The sequence below is a fragment of the Maylandia zebra genome, linkage group LG19 (genome assembly GCF_041146795.1).
Source record: "Maylandia zebra isolate NMK-2024a linkage group LG19, Mzebra_GT3a, whole genome shotgun sequence".
Lineage (NCBI taxonomy): Eukaryota > Metazoa > Chordata > Actinopteri > Cichliformes > Cichlidae > Maylandia > Maylandia zebra.
Window position 1 is genome coordinate 19,419,866 of NC_135185.1, and position 16,882 is coordinate 19,436,747.

Here is a 16,882-nt window from a genome sequence, read left to right on the forward strand (position 1 = left end):
TCCCATAATAAGTTCAACAGGGTAGATGTACTTAAGGAACATGAGACTTTTTCAGATAAATAAAGACAAATATTGCAAACTACACAAAAGGCAGCCGCTAAAGCGTTTAAGTTTCAAAATAGAACAAACAAAACAGACTACTAAATTGTCAGTTCCACTTAGAAACAAAATATTAATTCTAAAAATGAATCTTAGTTTGTTTTACAGAAGAACAGACAAAATTGACTAACTTTTGTCAATATCAAATAAACTGAGAACTAAAAGGAAATTCTCAATCTCTCCTTGTTGTATAGCTTAGCTTTTCAAACAGTTTTAACAGTTACTTTAGTCTGACAAAAGCCGAATGACGAATTAGCGCTTCCAGTCAGAGATTGAGCATGCACCGGTTTATTGTATTTCCAGACTTGCTTTCGGCACAATTTATAGTGCGCGCTACTCTGTTTTTTGTCAGACTTGAAATAGCCAAAATACCTTCACACTACGGAACTTCTATGGCTCTTCCGTTTGACAATCTCTTCGACATTGGAACCATCATCTGTTTTCTCTTCGGTCACGCTCGGTTGATTTTTCTCTAGTCGGCGCACTCATTTCCTCCATTACCCGGGCGGTACGGTGGCTGGCTGCTTCCCAAACAAATACACATGTGCGGCTTGGCACTTGTGCTTTACGTAACAAGTCACGTGACGTGACGCTGCGGCTGTGATTGGTTCGGCTCTGCGCTACTTAATTTGGATTGGCTGTTTTTTTTGTTTTGTTTTTTTTAAAGAGGACAAGAGCGGCGAGGTCTATCACGATAGTTTAATTTTTCTATCGAGAAAAAGTTATATCGCAATACATATCGTTATCGTTCTATCGCCCAGCTCTAGGTGTGTGTATGTATGTATGTATATATATATATATATATTTCTGTTTTGTTGTGTGCAGCTCAAAGTTGATCTCATCAGTCAGAATGATTATTCTTAGGGTCTTTATACAAATAGTACTTTTGATCATGAAGTATGCTTGTCATCAGGAGCCACATAAAACCAGTGTAACCAGACAGATACTTTCCTTAGTACTAAAAGTAGCATCTCTCACATATCTGTCATGGCGGTTGCCCAGGAACCAGGGCCTCCTGATCCTGACTGCCTCCCATTGTGTGGCAAAGTTAAAGTTGTTTTTACAGTGATGGGGCTCAGCGAGGGTCGTCCTATTGGAATGAGTCACTGTGTCTGTTTTATGGTGTGGCAGACAGCAGATGACAGTTGTAGGCAGCTGCATAGGGAAAGTAAATTGCAAAAGGCGGTGTTTTCAGACAGCTGCCCGCCAGATGAGCCAATGGCGGCACAGCAGGTCAGTTGAGCTGGAGCCAAAGGGTCTGATTGTAGGACATTCCTGAAGTGCTTGTCTGAACAGCGTGAAATGCCCAAGGCAAACAGAGGCCACCCACTCCCTGTGTGTCACCCACTGTCCCCCTGACAAGACGATCTTCACCAGACTCAGTTTTAGATAATATCTGTGGTTTAAAATAATAAAATTTGTGAATGTTTTCAGCAATAGGGAAAAGATTTCTGTGGTTCTAGCATCTGAAATGTTAGTTCCTAATTATGAGTTTTCAGAAAATATTTAGGCCATCCAGATATTTTTACTGTATGTTTGTAAATGTGCCAAACTGTAATTTAAGTATTCACATGGTGTGCCAGAAATGGCATCCTTCTCTATTTATATTGCCGTTATAGGCCACAAAATTACGTTTTACAGGTCAGTTCACACACACACACACACACACACACACACACACACACACACACACACACACACACACATATATTTAAAAAAAAAAACAGTTTCCCACTAACCCCTGCTTCATTTCCACTTCTACTAATGTGCAACCACAAAAATACATCTGCAGATTATCCTTGGTAATAGGAATATTGTTTCTGGAAACAGATATTGCCTTTGGGTATTTCAGATATATTTTTTGGATTCTTCAAGTGCCACAAACCAAACATAAATTGGCTCAATAGCAATAGAATGGCGGCAGAAGTCTTAGCTGTGGAGATCTCAAATTGTCACCAAGTAAAACCAGCATTTTCTTGGAAAATGTTTGAAATCTAACAGTGTGGAAATAAAGAATTTTAATGGATCTTTGTATTCTGGTGATTATAATAATGTGCTGCTGCTTAATGTGCTGACTTTATAAGTGCAAGTCATGTAAACGAACACTCAAGTTCCAGGTATATTTATAATGTTGATAAAAATAGGTGCTGGCATCCTGTCATAGAGGCTCTGCTCCTGCTCTTTATGTGGCTTTTAGCTTTTCAGCTGGTTTTAATTGTATAGAAGCCCAGAGTTGTCAGATCAGCAGGCTGCAGCTTATGAAGGGTGTCACTTTAGGAAAAGATTAAGACATGACAGCGTGATTTAAAGAGAATGAGAGGGAGGCTCAGAGTACAAAGGGAAGCTCAGAGGCTGTCTAATGTGACTGCTCTGAGGCAGTCTTTGAACTGGGCTCATTCAGTGGTGATTTTTCTGAGCAACACACACAAAGGCATATATGTATGTATCCAGGTGTGCACACACCGATGACACAGACAGTGAGTTCCTGGGCTAAAGCAGTTTCTCTCCCATTGCAGATAATGAGCACATCTATATGGAGCTGGATCAGAAATTGTCCAAGTACTGTCCCAAAGAATGGAAGAGAGAAGCAAGCAAGGTAAGAAAAGTTTTGCTGGGCTCCCAAATTTTAGTAGAAATTGGAAGAAGACAGTAAGATGTAAATCAAAAAGGATTTACCAAGAGTATTCTACCTGGACTTACATGATTTATACAATTAAAATTCCTTGTCAGATGGGTATAATTTACCATCTACTTGCTTACCTTCTAAAAACCGTGGTCATATTTGCATACAGTTCTGCTCAAAGCCCTGACCTTTTTTGGATCCAGAGGAGCTATATGCCTAACATACAAGTTCAAATCTGTAGGTATGGACATTAGGCTATGTTCACACTGCTGGTCTTGATGCTCAATTCCGATTTTTTGATCAAATCCGATTTTTTTGTCTGCTTGTTCACACTACAAATAAAATGCGACAGCAAACGCGCTCTAGTGTGAACCCTCAAAGCGGCCTGCATGCGCAAAAGAAGACGTCACACACAACGCGCTCTGTTTAGACCCAGAGCAAACCATATTGTTTGACTGATGGCCCTTAATATAAAGACTTCGGACTTTACTTTTCCCAATTTTTGCTTTAAGTCATTTTGTTATTTTTACATAATAATGTAAATAACCCAATAATTATCCTTATTGCTGTTTTAGAGGAGCAGTGCTTCAAAGGATAGCTGCAGATTTCTGTCAGCATCTGCAGATTATACAGTATAAATAAAATGTTCTCGTTTCTCCAACGTTGTCTTCCCAACAGTTTCACTGACATCTACACTGGATGGCCAGGAAGCGTTCGCGATGTCTTCTCGGGCGCTGATAATTGGCGTCTGTCTTGTGTCAGTGGCGTAAAAGACGGATTTAATGCGACATGACCGTTCAAGCAGCAGTCGCTTTCAAAAACATCGGATATGTATCGGATTCAGGACCACATACGAAAGTGACCCAGGTCGGATTTGTAAATATCGGATTTGTGCCGTTCACACTGTCATAGCATGATCAGATATGGGTCGCATAGGGTAAAAAAATAAATAAATAAATAAATCTGATTTGATGCGCTTTCGCCTGCAGTGTGAACAGAGCCTTAGATTGACTTTATCTTGTAATTGTCTGACCAAGCCTGTGAATAGAGAGGTTAACAGGGTAGATGCCTGGAAAATTCACAGGTGGGGAAATCCTTAACCAAAATCAAATGGATTATTTTCAGTAGATACAAAGCATCTGATGCAAAGAGTTTCCTTTTATCTCCTCCATATGTGAAAGAGCAACTCTGCACGGTATCAGGATTATATCCCAATTCCCCTTACATTATCTAGAGCTCATGTGTAAAATTGGCTCACCAAAGTCCTTCTCTGGATTTAGACAGTATTAATGTCTTTGCCCTGTTCATTGCAGAGTAACTGTGATGTTAAGTTCAGGGCTGTTGGGATCAGTCTGCTGTAAGACTCCTTGTTCGAGGCTGAAGATAGAGGAGTTCTTTATCAGTCTACTGGCTTTTCTTGACAGTTGTCATATTTCAGAATGAATTTGGATCACATGCCTGTCGGTGGTATTGCTCTAAACATATAAAGTGCTTAAAACATTTGCACAGTACTGCATGCACCTGGAGATTTGTGCAGAATCTCTGGCTGTAACACCAGATGCAGCTGTGTGCACTGGCAATAGTGTCTGTACATCCAAGATGGTACCACACCTGGAAACCTCAGTCTAACGATTAGACTTCAGGGAGTTGCTGTGTTAGGTTGTCAAACTAGCCAGGCTAGCTGTTTAATGCCAGTGTTAATGCCAAGTTGGTCAACATCTGGGCATGAGATGTGGTAATGAGCTTCCCTTCTCACTTCCAAGTATTACAAAAACTTAGTAATTACTTAAGTAATTACCTGTTGCTCCTTTACTATAGAGTTGATCCAGTTCATTTTTGTAGATTGATTATAATCGGTCAGTGATGCTGGTTGTAGTATATAAACACATTTTTCCACATGTGGCTTTTGCAGGGCATTGATCAGTTTGGGCCTCCAATGATCATTCACTTCAGAGCTCAGTATTATGTTGAGAATGGACGATTGATCAGGTCAGTAAAGCCTCTTGCTTGTTTATTTGCATGCTGAGTCAAGTAATATGTGTGAATAATGAGGATATTTGTATAGACTCACAAAGATCATTCCGTTTAGCCCCAGTTATCCTTAAAGCTGGCTGAATCTGCTCTTTCTGCCCTGCAGCGATCGGGTGGCCAGGTACTACTACTACTGGCACCTTAGGAAACAGGTGCTTCTCTCTCAGTGTATCCAAAGGGAGGAGGCCTACTTCCTCTTGGCAGCCTTCGCCCTGCAGGCTGACCTCGGCAATTTCAAACGAAACAAGCACTTTGGGAAATACTTTGAACCTGAAGCATACTTCCCCCCATGGGTGAGTCTGTCTAACATGTACTGCATTTGGAACGTACTGTATGTCAAACCTAAGTTATGATTTAAGATAAATGACTATTATCCTGCACACTCACAGGCTGTTCTGAATTTATCACTGATAGTTAGTTGCCTTAGTATCACATACAGAAGTTGAAGTATAGTCTCTCTTACTTAAATGGATATCATTTGATTATTTTAAAATATTACTTTCATTACATATGAATGTTTTAGCTTTTGTTTGACTTCTGTGGTTCTAAGACCATATTTCTTATGCATTAGGTGATACTATGTTATGTGAGGAGTTATGTGTTTTGACTGGCAACATCCTAATTTAATTGCCATCTGGTGGAAAGCTTTGGCATATGCATAAAAATCTTAGAAGTGATGTTAGAAGTTGGAAACAAGCTGTCAGATGTGGATAGCCTGCCGGAAATAAGACTGAAAGAAGAACACAAACTGCTGTATCACTAGCTGAGAAGCTACAGGTACAGTGGGCATTATGTTAAAATGAGATTTTAGGCTGTCAAGCAGTGTTCCTGGCCTGCAGGGTGTAGAATATGTTTTAGCACCTTTCATTAGTCATGCTGACCAAACACTTAGCAACAGCTCCATAGCCTAGCATGGAAAATAATGAGAACTGGAACACTTCGGTTTATTTTTGTGCCAGAAAGTAGCACACGCACTTTTTAAAAAAACAAAATCTTTCGAAGCACGTAAGACATGTCTATTCTGGCATCACTGCCTCCCCAACCACTACTACCATCCCTCTGAATATGGCAGCCACACCCATCTGATTGCCCCCACTTCCCGTCATTAGCCTCCTACCTCCTTATCACTACTCGGAGCCAGCAGTGACAGGAAATTGTTGGAAATGAACAGCGTACGCTCCCCTCTGTAAATCTTGCCCAGATTTAGGTGCTTAGAAAGCTTACTAAATCTTCAAAAAGGGGCTCACAAAGCTTAGCGCGTGTGTTTCCGGTTGCTGCCTCTGGCTCTCTCTCAGTCTCTTTAGGTTGACATCTGTTTGCCCTGCGGCAGGCAGCTTCATCACCCTCATCAACCTAAGCCGCCAGTCGGTTGTAATAACTCAGCACAACTTCAGGGCAGCCAAGCCTGACGACTATCCCCCTCTCTCCCTCTCCTTACTCAGGTGATAGCCAAGCGTGGCCGTGAGTACATTCTGAGGCATATCCCAAACATGCACAAAGACCAGTTTGCTCTCACGGCTTCAGAGGCACACCTCAAGTATATCAAGGAGTGCGCCCAGCTTGATGATGTCACAGTCCACTACTACAGACTCTATAAGGTGAAAAATGCCTCTAATCAATCTAGTTTCTGACCAAGATAGTGATATGTTGTATGTTATATTGCTATGTCATGGCTAGGCAAAGATTATATGCATGGACTGCTGGTTTGATTTCAGCCTTTTCTCCTTAATTTCCCCCTCTTATCGTGTAACTTAATATTTTCAACAGGACAAGAAAGAAGTCGAAGCATCTCTTACATTGGGCCTGACTTTACGTGGTATTCAAATATTCCAGGTATTGTTCCTTAATTAGAAATCAACATAGCTACTTTTTTTGTATTCTTGTATACATACAGTTAGGCTTTAACACAAAATAACATAACCAGACAAAATCATATCCAGAAATAATAAATATTTTTTTATTTTGTTTAATTTATGAAACCAAGTAATCCAAAAATATTGAACTTTATTAGTGTAATTTCTTTTCAGATTTCAGGTGGTTTTGCCTTCAGTGCCTTTCATAAGGTTTCATGCTTTACATTAACTTAATATGACTCATGTATGCTATCATCATGAATCGCACCTGGAAACCACTTGGTGACCATCTGGCAACCAGAGGCAGCAAGGAAAAAAGGTTTATTCCCTGACTGGTTGACAAGTGGTTGCTGGAAGTTGCTTGCCCTGCACCAATCACCTCTGTGTGATTGCTTTAGTTGCAAACAGATTGCTGTGGTTGAAAGAATCTTGCATTGAAGATGCAAACTTTGCTTTGAAGACTCTTATATCAGTTAAAGTGGCAGTGAAATTATGCAATCGTTAGTGACCAAAGCAAACATTTTTTGGTGCAGCACCCTGTTTACAACCAGTTTTACCTGGCAATAGCCAGCAGCCACTCACCAAATGGTCAGTGAATATACAATATACATTCTTTGTTTACTTTGATTTGTAATAAGTCGACATCCATGCATTTGTGTTTCTGTGTTGCAGAATGTCGGGTCTGTGAGGCAGCTGTTGTACGACTTCCCTTGGACCAATGTGGGAAAACTGGTATTTGTGGTGAGTCAGATATCTCATCAAAACACGTAGCCCAGAGAAATGTTCTTCACAGGTCCTGCAATTTACCTTTTTGGATTTAAAAAGAAAAATCATTTCAGTGATGATGAAACGCAAACATTCCCTTGCTTATGGCGATGTACGTGAAAGCCCAGCTCCTGCTTAGGGTCACAGAAATTTTTACGTGAAGATTTTTTCCTCTTTGCGGCTTTTTTATCTTAGTCCTCTGGAACTAATCAGGGATTTAAAGAGACTTTCCTTGCACACGTACACATGCAGAGCCACATACTGTAAACTACAGGCCTTTTTTCATCTAATGAGCAGCAGGATTTTCTGTTTCATGATATACATGCCCCTCGATTCATCCATTTTGATCAGTTATCACTGTGGTCCCTGTGCTCTGTAAAGGAAATCCTGTTAAATCTCCTCATCTCTGCTCTGACTCAGCTTGCTGTTAAGCTGAGCGCTGCAGCAATTTACTTCCATAGGGTTTCTGTTATCACAGGAGAGCAGAGAAGCTTACTGTTTATCTGTTTCACTCTTGACAGCTTCATGTTTTCTGCCAGCCTGTTATTAATCACAATCCCAAGAGGTCTTTATTGCTCATCACAGCTGTTACACAAAAATGGGCTCCTTGTGACTCTAAATTTGGCTGTTTTGTTGTGTTGAGGCAGACTTTACAGGCTGTAAGGTCTCTGAGAAATGTGGTTTCTTTGTCCCAGAAAGTTGAAGGTCTTGGTCTCAGACTGGGTTTTAGTTTGGTCTAATTTCGGAGTAAGCAGCCGTCGTATCTGCTGCACAGTTCACGGTGGAGACTTCCTGTTTTCCACAGTCTTGTTTTTTTGGGTGGTTTTCTTGCGTCTGCCATCTACACCGTCGTGACAGTGAACAAGCCATGGCGTGGCTGTGGTTTGACTGAGACCCAAAAGGCCTCTGTAGGCCCTGTCCCACCCTTTTTCTGAATAACAGGCTTTCTCCTCTACCCCACCCGCAAGTCACGGCATCCTGCATTGCTGCCATCACCCGCTGCAGCTACAGGCAAGCCAGAGAAGGATGCAAGCAAAGGGGCGCATGGGTCAATAAGCACCAGATGTTGTGATGATTTTAGGGGGATTTCCGATTCAGTATTTGGCTTTTGGAATTGCTAAAACTCCCCCTTTTTTGTATAAAAGTTTAACGCAGGAAGGGTAGAGTATGCTCTTGGTTCACTAATGCAACAGGGTGGAATTCTGGGTTTTTCTGAGGGAATAAGTTGCATTTAGATTTTTCTTGAGCCAGTGAGCATTTCATCTCCTCCCCTTGAAAGCTGAAATTAAGTAATTGCCTTTATGTCCTGTGCTCTTGGATCTCAGGCCAGCTTTTGCTTCGCTACTGCTCTGGTTGATGCTGGTCTGTATGAGGAGTTGTTGGTGTTGCTGGGAGATTTCGATGTGTGTGGCCTGCTCGGGAGGTCTTTTTTCATGTAACGATTCAGAAAGTTGTCCAGCAGCTTTAGATGACCCGATCATGTACAGTGCACAGATCAGGAAAAGCTGTGGCTTCTGAAAACCTCTTAACAGCCTGCCACTCGACACCAGTCTGCTCTTTGCTGTGTGTGTTTGTTCTTGAATAGAGTTACCGTCACACAAGCTGTTCATCCACTATACCTGCTGCTGGGTGTTGGATTATTTTTGCCTACTTAAAACCTGACTGAGATATTATTCTACTAAAGAAAAAAAAAAGAAAGAAGAAGCACCCCTCACAGAGTCATAAATACTGATGCCATAATCAAAACCAAACATATCCCACACATCCCTCTTCATATTAATCATCCATAGACCTGCTGCACAGAGTTCAACTTAAAGATAAATGCCTGTTGAACAAACGATGCAGCATCAACACTCAAAGCATGTTTGAAGAGCGTGTCTCCCATCTCCTCTTTTCTTTTTACTAATTATCATTTTTCAGCTGTCAGTACTGATACTGGCCGATATATTTGCAGGGTGTTTGTATAGATGTCTATGGGAATACAAACCTGCTCTTTTGCCTCAATAAACTCTTTTCTGATGAGCTAATGGTCTCAATCTCTAGTTTTAAGTCTTATTATAAAGGGTGATGTTACTTTTCTAAAATATGGCTTCATTAGAATGAAAAAGGAAGAAAGAATTAGTGTGTGGTTTAGGGTTGGCCTACCGTGTGACATTACTACCCTAATAGCCATTTTCCATTAATACCTACTCGGGTTGGCTTGGAACAGCTCGAGATGATTTTTAGAGTTTTCCATTAGGCGATTGTACCTGGTACCAGGTAAATTTTTAGTACCTACTCGACTGGGGTTCCAAGCAATCCAAGTAACATCAACAGACTTCATGCCACCAAATGACTAGTCAGTGACGTTGTTCGATAAGTCACCTTCACGAAAATCAAAACAGCTATTTTTGAAACCCAGCAACAAAGGAAATGGTTACACAGAAACAATGCCATAGTCCCGGAGTCTGACCAAAGGCCACAGACCGAGCTGCAGGTATACCATCGCCTCGACGTCCACCTTTGTTGTAGTGTTCGAAACGCTTGGCTGCATTGCTATAATGACCCTTCGCACATTTAGGTGGTACTCGATTGCAATGGAAAATGAGTCAAGCCGAAGTGTCATCAAGCTGATCCGGTTATGTAGTAATGGAAAACGGGCTCAAGAGCGTGTACTCTTCATTGTCACATACGGACAGCTAAAATACTCCATTCAAGACTTCACACCTGAACCTCGCAAAACCAACAGCTGATGTGACAGCCACATAAAATCTTTTGTACGCAGTATGCGGTTGTTATCCATTATTCTCCCCTCTGCCTATAAATAAAAGGAGCTCGAACCAAACAAAACAGTGGATGGTTCAAAGGTTTAAGATAAAAGCATTGCCTGGGAAGAACAATTAAGAGTTCACAGAGAAGAGATTTAATGCTCAGCATCAGCTGCCTCCTCCTTGGACTCACCGAGTTCGCCTCGTTCACACCTGGCTGCTGCCCAGTACGACTTCACTGTTTTAGTGGTGGTTTCTTGGATCTGCAGAGTAGCATTTTGAGGTTAAAGATAAATACTCAGTTTGAAGGATGGCAGCAAATTTCTCTCGCACTTTCCCACCCAGACTTTCTCTCCTCTCCCACAGATTTAAAGAGGAAATCTTATTCACAGAAATCTTTTGTAGGAAAGCCACCGGTAAAGAACTCAGTTCATTTTATATGAGCTTATTTCTCGAAAGACAATAACCACTAAACATACTTCAGTTCAGCAGCTTTCTCTAAAAGTATTTGTCTAAATAAAGTAATGCTCTGTCCCGTAGTCCGAAAGCATAGCTATTTGCATTTTCTCGAGGTCAGAGGCTAAACACTTGCAGAAATGTTTATAGGTCTGTGTTGAAAACAACCCTGCTGACACTAAAGACAGCTGTTGTTGTGTCGAGCCTCTGCCAAAAGGCGCAGGAGAAAGCACAAACCCACCATTTTAGTTTTTCCGAGCATCCAGCTAATATGTCCTCTGACTGGAAAAACAACCAAACTGCTGAGAAATGCACAGTTTCAGTTTCTGGTTTGGGAAATGAAGAACAGATTCATGAAGTGATTGCAGCTTTGTGTTCAGCTACAAAATAGTTTTCAGGAACAGACTTTGTTCTTTGGCTAATGCTCGCCTTCAGGCCTCCCTGGCACTTAATCACAATTTCACATTCCAATTTCATAATCGTGTTTTGTTAACTGCTGTAAATCACCGAGTCCTCTAATCAACATTCATGTGTTTTCTTTTTCCCCCTCGCTCCTCACTCTCAGGGGAAGAAGTTTGAAATCCTTCCTGACGGTCTACCCTCGGCTCGTAAACTCATCTACTACACAGGATGTCCTATGCGGTCTCGCCACCTCCTGCAGCTGCTTAGCAACAGCCACCGGCTCTACATGAACCTGCAGCCGGTTCTCAAACAAGTCCGTCGACTGGAGGAGAACGAAGGTATTTGGCGCCACTTATTCTGTCAACATTAAACACCCTTTGATCACTTCTTCAGAAATATAAACAAAAGAGAGCTGATGCTTCCTGTTTTTTGGTTGCCTGCAGTACGTAAATCTGTGTTTTGAGATGGATACAGCATTTTGAACAGAAGTCTGTTTGGTTTAGATATTAAAAACTACCTGTTTTTTCTTTCTTTCTTTCCCCACTTCAGAGAAGAAGCAGTACCGGGAGTCATACATTAGCGATGCTCTTGAGCTAGACATGGATCATCTGGACAAGCGTTCCCGCGCTAGTGGCAGCAGCGCAGGCAGCACGTCTCATCACAAGCGTCTGTCTCGCCACTCCACTACCAGCCACGGCAGCTCGCACACCTCTGGCATTGAGGCGGACAGCTTCAGGGCCCCCGGCCAAGCTCCGCACAGACCCCTGCGCACCTGCAGCTCGTCCACAACCAGTCACGGGAGCTCGCACACCTCTGGCATCGAGAGCAGCGGCAAGGAACGCAACCTAGATGATGAAGGTATGAGTATTTACATTTATTTTTTTGTGCGTTTAGAGTCCAGGTAAGATTTCCCTTCAACAATTTAGGGGTAGATTCATTTCATAAAGTTTTTGCTTTTTTATATAAGAAACCACAGGAAAAGATTTCTCTTCAGTTTTCAAAATAAAATGCTGTAAGACCTGCCTGATCAGAGGTAACATGCTGATGGCTTGCTAGATTTCTGGGACTTGATATTACAAAAAAAAGCAATGGTCATACTCCAGTAGTGCTGCTCCAGAGAAAGTGAGAAGACTTGTTTATCTCAGATAATAATTCAGAAACATTTTACTCTGCAGAAATTGAGATGCTGGTGGATGACCCCAAAGACTATGAGGAGCTTCATGAAATGGCCCTGGATCAGGAGATGTGCATTCACATTACCGAGGACATGCTGACGATGTCACCTGATCAGACCAATGGATATTCAGGTACAGTTTCTCTGCAGTCAGGGGAATTAGCCCCAAAGTGGAATGAGTTAATTCAATGAATGCCACCTGTCTGTTTTTAAGGAGGCGGTAGCAAAATGCATCTCAAAAGTTTGTGTTTTTGCAGGATTGATTGTAAAAGATGTTAGCTCCTCCACATCCAGCTCCTCTGAGACTGTCGTCAAAATGAGAGGACAGAGCATCGAGTCTTTGCCACAGGTAGTTAAAGCCTTTTCTATCTGTGGATGTCCTGAGAGGCTGTTTTTTTGTTTTTATTTCTTATTTTTTCTAGAAAACCACTGCACATACAAGTCATAAGGAAGTAAAGCAGAGGGTTTAGAGTGACTATAAAGAAACACCTGGACAAACTTCATAACTTATCTGTGTTTGATTTTCTACGTTTTTATTCATAAATTTGACTTGTTTTCCATGCAGACATCTGCCTGCAGGAAGCCTCAGTCTTCGACTGACCGCCACAGCCAATCACTAGACGACATCCGCCTCTATCAGAAGGACTGCCTGCAGTGGGCGGAGCTCTGCCAGGACACCGCCCACAGCTACACATTCGGTTGCGCTCAAGAGCTGAGTGACAGCAGCGGCGGATGCGGCGGCTATCAAGGCCTTGCCGATCAGCGTGCCGGCATGCTTGGCGAGCAGCACCCGTTTCCCATCAAGAGAACCAACAAGTACTTCTCTCTGGACCTGACCAGCGAAGAGGTTCCCGAGTTTGTCGTGTGACAGAAGCACAAAGTAGGCAACCGCAGGGTGCCCTTTTCGCTCCTCCACGTCAGACGTGGAGATGTTTCAGGCCTCAGGGAACGAGATGAGAGGAGCGCTGCAGAGCTGGTTTCTATTCTTGGCAGCAAATAGTAGCGATGAGTAAACTGGCAACAAGTAAGCTGCCCCTTTTAAGCACCACTCGAGACGTTTCACATAACACATAATAAATCAATAGACATTGAGGTTTCTGTCAGAAAATCAGACTTTAAGAACAAACACTGGGCTCAAAAGAACTAAAAAAAAAACTGCACCCCCAGGTCAAAAGAAACAAAAGGGATTGTGTCATCTTTAAAAAAAAAAAAAGATTTTATTTAATTCAGTCTTCTCCAAACTGATCCGCTTCTTTACAAAGTCATCAAAAGACTTGTGCATGTAGGTCTACAGCAGACAGATTAATGCACCTGACAAGCTTTTCAAAGATCTTCAGTGGAGGACACAAAGGACAGAAATCATGCTGAGCTACAAACCAAAGACGAGATGGAAATAAACGGAAACCACATCTGTCTCTACATCCAGTTTGGTGGAACATTATATTTCAGTCATGCAGGGAGGGAACATGGACCTACGATCCTCTGTGTGAGAGCGGCCATGCCTCCTTCCTCCTCTCTTCTTCTTCTTCTTCTTCTTCTCCACCACTTCATTTTACCTCAACTGGAAGTGGAGTGTGCCAACACCCCCCCCCTCCTCACAGACTGGACTTTTTAATCATTTGAACACAAACCCGACGTGCCTTTATCACACTATGCAGGTGTCAGTCTCGCGCCTTGACAATCACACACCTTCACCCTTAGATCCAAGCCATCAGAACTCAAGCTCTGCTTTACTTTTTAAAAATTGCGCACGCACACACATAAACATAGAGCTAGTTTTTTGGCAATTAAATGTTAAAAATATCACGGTTTCACAATGTTTTGTGTCCTGTCAAATTCAGCCGAGTTTCCCAGGAGGAATGAGGTCGAGCGAGTTCCTACGTGTTCTGACTCGCTCTGCGATTGCGGCCACAAAAGTTTCCCTGTAATCTAGCCTCAAAATGGAGCCGGGCTGGCTGTCAGCCAAAACAAACCACACTTTGACGCATACATATACATTCTCCTTTGACTCTTCTAATCCTTTTGTTTCAGCTATTGTTTTAAACTGGAATTTGTTACATTTTTCTCTTAAAAATCAATTTATATGTTGTATTTTTTATGAACTGTATATGTTACACACTTAATCTGTGTAAGGTTAAAGTCATTCAGTATTACAAGCCAGTGTAGGTGACAGTATTAAGGACATGTGGCTCTGAACAAGAAAGACAGGTTTTATTGTCGGTTTGATTCAAGAGATGTGACCGTTACTCGAGATTTCAATACTCTAGAAGTGGCACCGTTTCCACTGCGGTTTGTAAGGCAGTTGGTTGTGGAGATGACATCTTTTCACCAGAAATGGAGACTCTTTCCCTGAACCGATGTTTCCAAACTATTTTATTGGGTTAATTTTTCAGTTTTTCTTTGCCCCACTGAGCAGCATGAATAAGAGCAGGAGGAGGTCAGTTATTGGTTTTGATCAACAGCCTTCTTTTTTTTTTTAAATCATGAGATTAGGAGAAATGGTGGAAATGTTCAGTTTTAGATATTGAGGCTCATGAATTTTAAAAAACACTGCTTTATAAGGATGTAGGATCATTTTGCTATAAAGCTACAGCTTAGCTTATCTAAAAGACACAAAGAACAACTATCCTGGCAGTCCATCCACCTGCCAGCTCACATTCATTCAGCATGAGGGTGTAGGAAGTGTTCATTACCATTTTAAGATTTAAAGTTGTAGGGTTGGCTAAATCAAACCCCTCAGTTTAACCCCACCTGCCCTCTTTCTTCTTTTTGTTGTTGTTGTTGTTGTTGCAGTCAGCAAACAAAAGCGAGGTGTTAATGTGGTGATACTCCAGCGACTTTTTGTGCCAACCTGTGACACGTGCAGTGTAAGAACCGTTAGCTGAGAGTTTAAAACTTATTTATCATGGTTTTAAGTGTCCTGCGCTTAAAAACGCTATTTTAACACAGTCTATCAGACAGCATCAATGAGAATTTTTATGCAATACATAACAAATACATGGATTTAATAAAGCTGTGTAATTAAATCAACTTCTATATTTCATACTTTGTTTTCTTTAACTGTTTATATAATTACTCATTAACTGAAAATGTCTATTTTGATGGACAGCAATGTTTCTTATATTAAAACAGCATGTGTTAAGGTACATAGCCATACATTCATAACCCATGTCCTTAAAGTCTTCCTGTCTTACTTCTTTGGCTCTGCTATATGGTCATACTTACACTTTGTAAGAGTCTGTATGTCTGTGCCCATAATCCTTTCTGTGAAAGGATCGCCCTGCAGGTAAAAATGTTTTTTGTCACCTTGTTGTTCAAAAAAAAAAGAAGAAAAAAAAAGATTTGTTATAATGAAGTCTGGTCCGTGCCTTCTTGGTACTAATGCCCTCAATAGCCAATAAATAGGTACATTTATCTACCAATTATATGTTGTCAAGTCATTTCATTTTTTTGAGTATTGCCAGCTGGAAGCTAAAATCTCTAAAAACTCTTTAAGTATAAAACTTTACATGTGGAAGGTGGTGTACAAAATGTTCCCTTAGTTCATGCTGCCCTCTGGTGGTTTACACTCACTGGAATGCAAGTCTCACTTTGGCCTGAGGGTGGCAGTATTTCATGATAAGTAAACAGCTCTGTTCCTTTTGTCCTCTGGCCTCAAATTTGGCTTCACGCCTATTTTTTTTTGTATAACCATACATAAGCGTTATTTTAAAGTGTGCTATCTGAACATAAAAGGACACTATAACAACTTAATATTAACAAAACCATTAACATCAGAGCTTCAGCTGACCTTAGTTACCTGTCATCCTCACTTGTACCTCATAAATCTAGGTGACATAGTGATTGACTACATCAGGCGGAGTGATGTCCATTTTCTTAATCTGTCTGAATTTCAGTTTCTTTTCCCAGAGTTGGCAACCCCAGAAATCTGATTTGATACCGTTCGTATTTTTATCTTACATGTTTTATTAAAAATACATTTCATTTCACAGAAAATGGTTATCCCAATAATTTATACTATGAATTGCAGTCAGTATTAATAGCAACGAAATAAGCAGATCAGCTGACAATCAGCGTTTAATTCTAAGCTACCCTTCTGTAAATATCTATCAGACAATCACAGAAACTGCTGATCTATTGGGATTTTCCCACACAACCATCTCTCCAGTTCACAGAGAAAGAAAAAATCCAGCGAGCAGAAGCTCTCTGGGTGAAAATACTTTGATGCCTGAGGTCACAGGAGAATGGCTAGACTTGCCCTGGGCTAATCGAATGGAGTAACCTCAATTAACAACTTGTCATCATCAAGGTATGTAGAAGAGCATCTCTGAATACACAACATCTCAAAGTGTGGAACAGATGGGCTACAAGAGCACACTGGATGCTACTCCTGTCACTAAACTGATGCTACAGGTCACAGATTAAACAAAATTGGACAACAGAATTGTAATTCTCCATTTCAGCTGCGATATTCATATGTTTACACTGCTTCCATCACAAGACTCACATCATCTCAAACTGGTTACTCAAACATGACGGTGATTTCACTGTACTCAACGGCCTCACAGTCACCAGATCTCATAATCAATATCAGCAGAAGCCCCCAAGAAGCAAGCAAGGCTACAAGACGTGAAATCTTTGAAGTAGGAGGAACCGTAACTGTTTTCTTTTGCGTTAAAATATGCAACATTGGGCTGAAAACACAAATCACCACAAAATCATTGATGCACAA

General features: G+C 41.3%; 1 protein-coding gene across 2 annotated transcripts in view; it reads left to right on the forward strand.

Annotated features, from left to right (window-relative positions):
* The window catches only part of frmd6 (FERM domain containing 6), a 34,378-nt gene extending 18,806 nt beyond the window's left edge, over nucleotides 1–15,572 (forward strand). For both annotated transcript variants that reach the window (XM_004540053.3, XM_004540052.4), the window contains exons 4-14: nucleotides 2,616–2,695; nucleotides 4,635–4,711; nucleotides 4,860–5,046; nucleotides 6,196–6,351; nucleotides 6,521–6,586; nucleotides 7,279–7,347; nucleotides 11,140–11,314; nucleotides 11,526–11,834; nucleotides 12,152–12,283; nucleotides 12,408–12,499; nucleotides 12,716–15,572. In XM_004540053.3, the coding sequence (XP_004540110.3) occupies nucleotides 2,616–2,695; nucleotides 4,635–4,711; nucleotides 4,860–5,046; nucleotides 6,196–6,351; nucleotides 6,521–6,586; nucleotides 7,279–7,347; nucleotides 11,140–11,314; nucleotides 11,526–11,834; nucleotides 12,152–12,283; nucleotides 12,408–12,499; nucleotides 12,716–13,018 (1,646 nt within the window). In that variant the 3' untranslated portion in view covers nucleotides 13,019–15,572. The remainder of the gene's footprint in view (nucleotides 1–2,615; nucleotides 2,696–4,634; nucleotides 4,712–4,859; nucleotides 5,047–6,195; nucleotides 6,352–6,520; nucleotides 6,587–7,278; nucleotides 7,348–11,139; nucleotides 11,315–11,525; nucleotides 11,835–12,151; nucleotides 12,284–12,407; nucleotides 12,500–12,715) is intronic.
* Nucleotides 15,573–16,882: the final 1,310 nt, after the last annotated feature.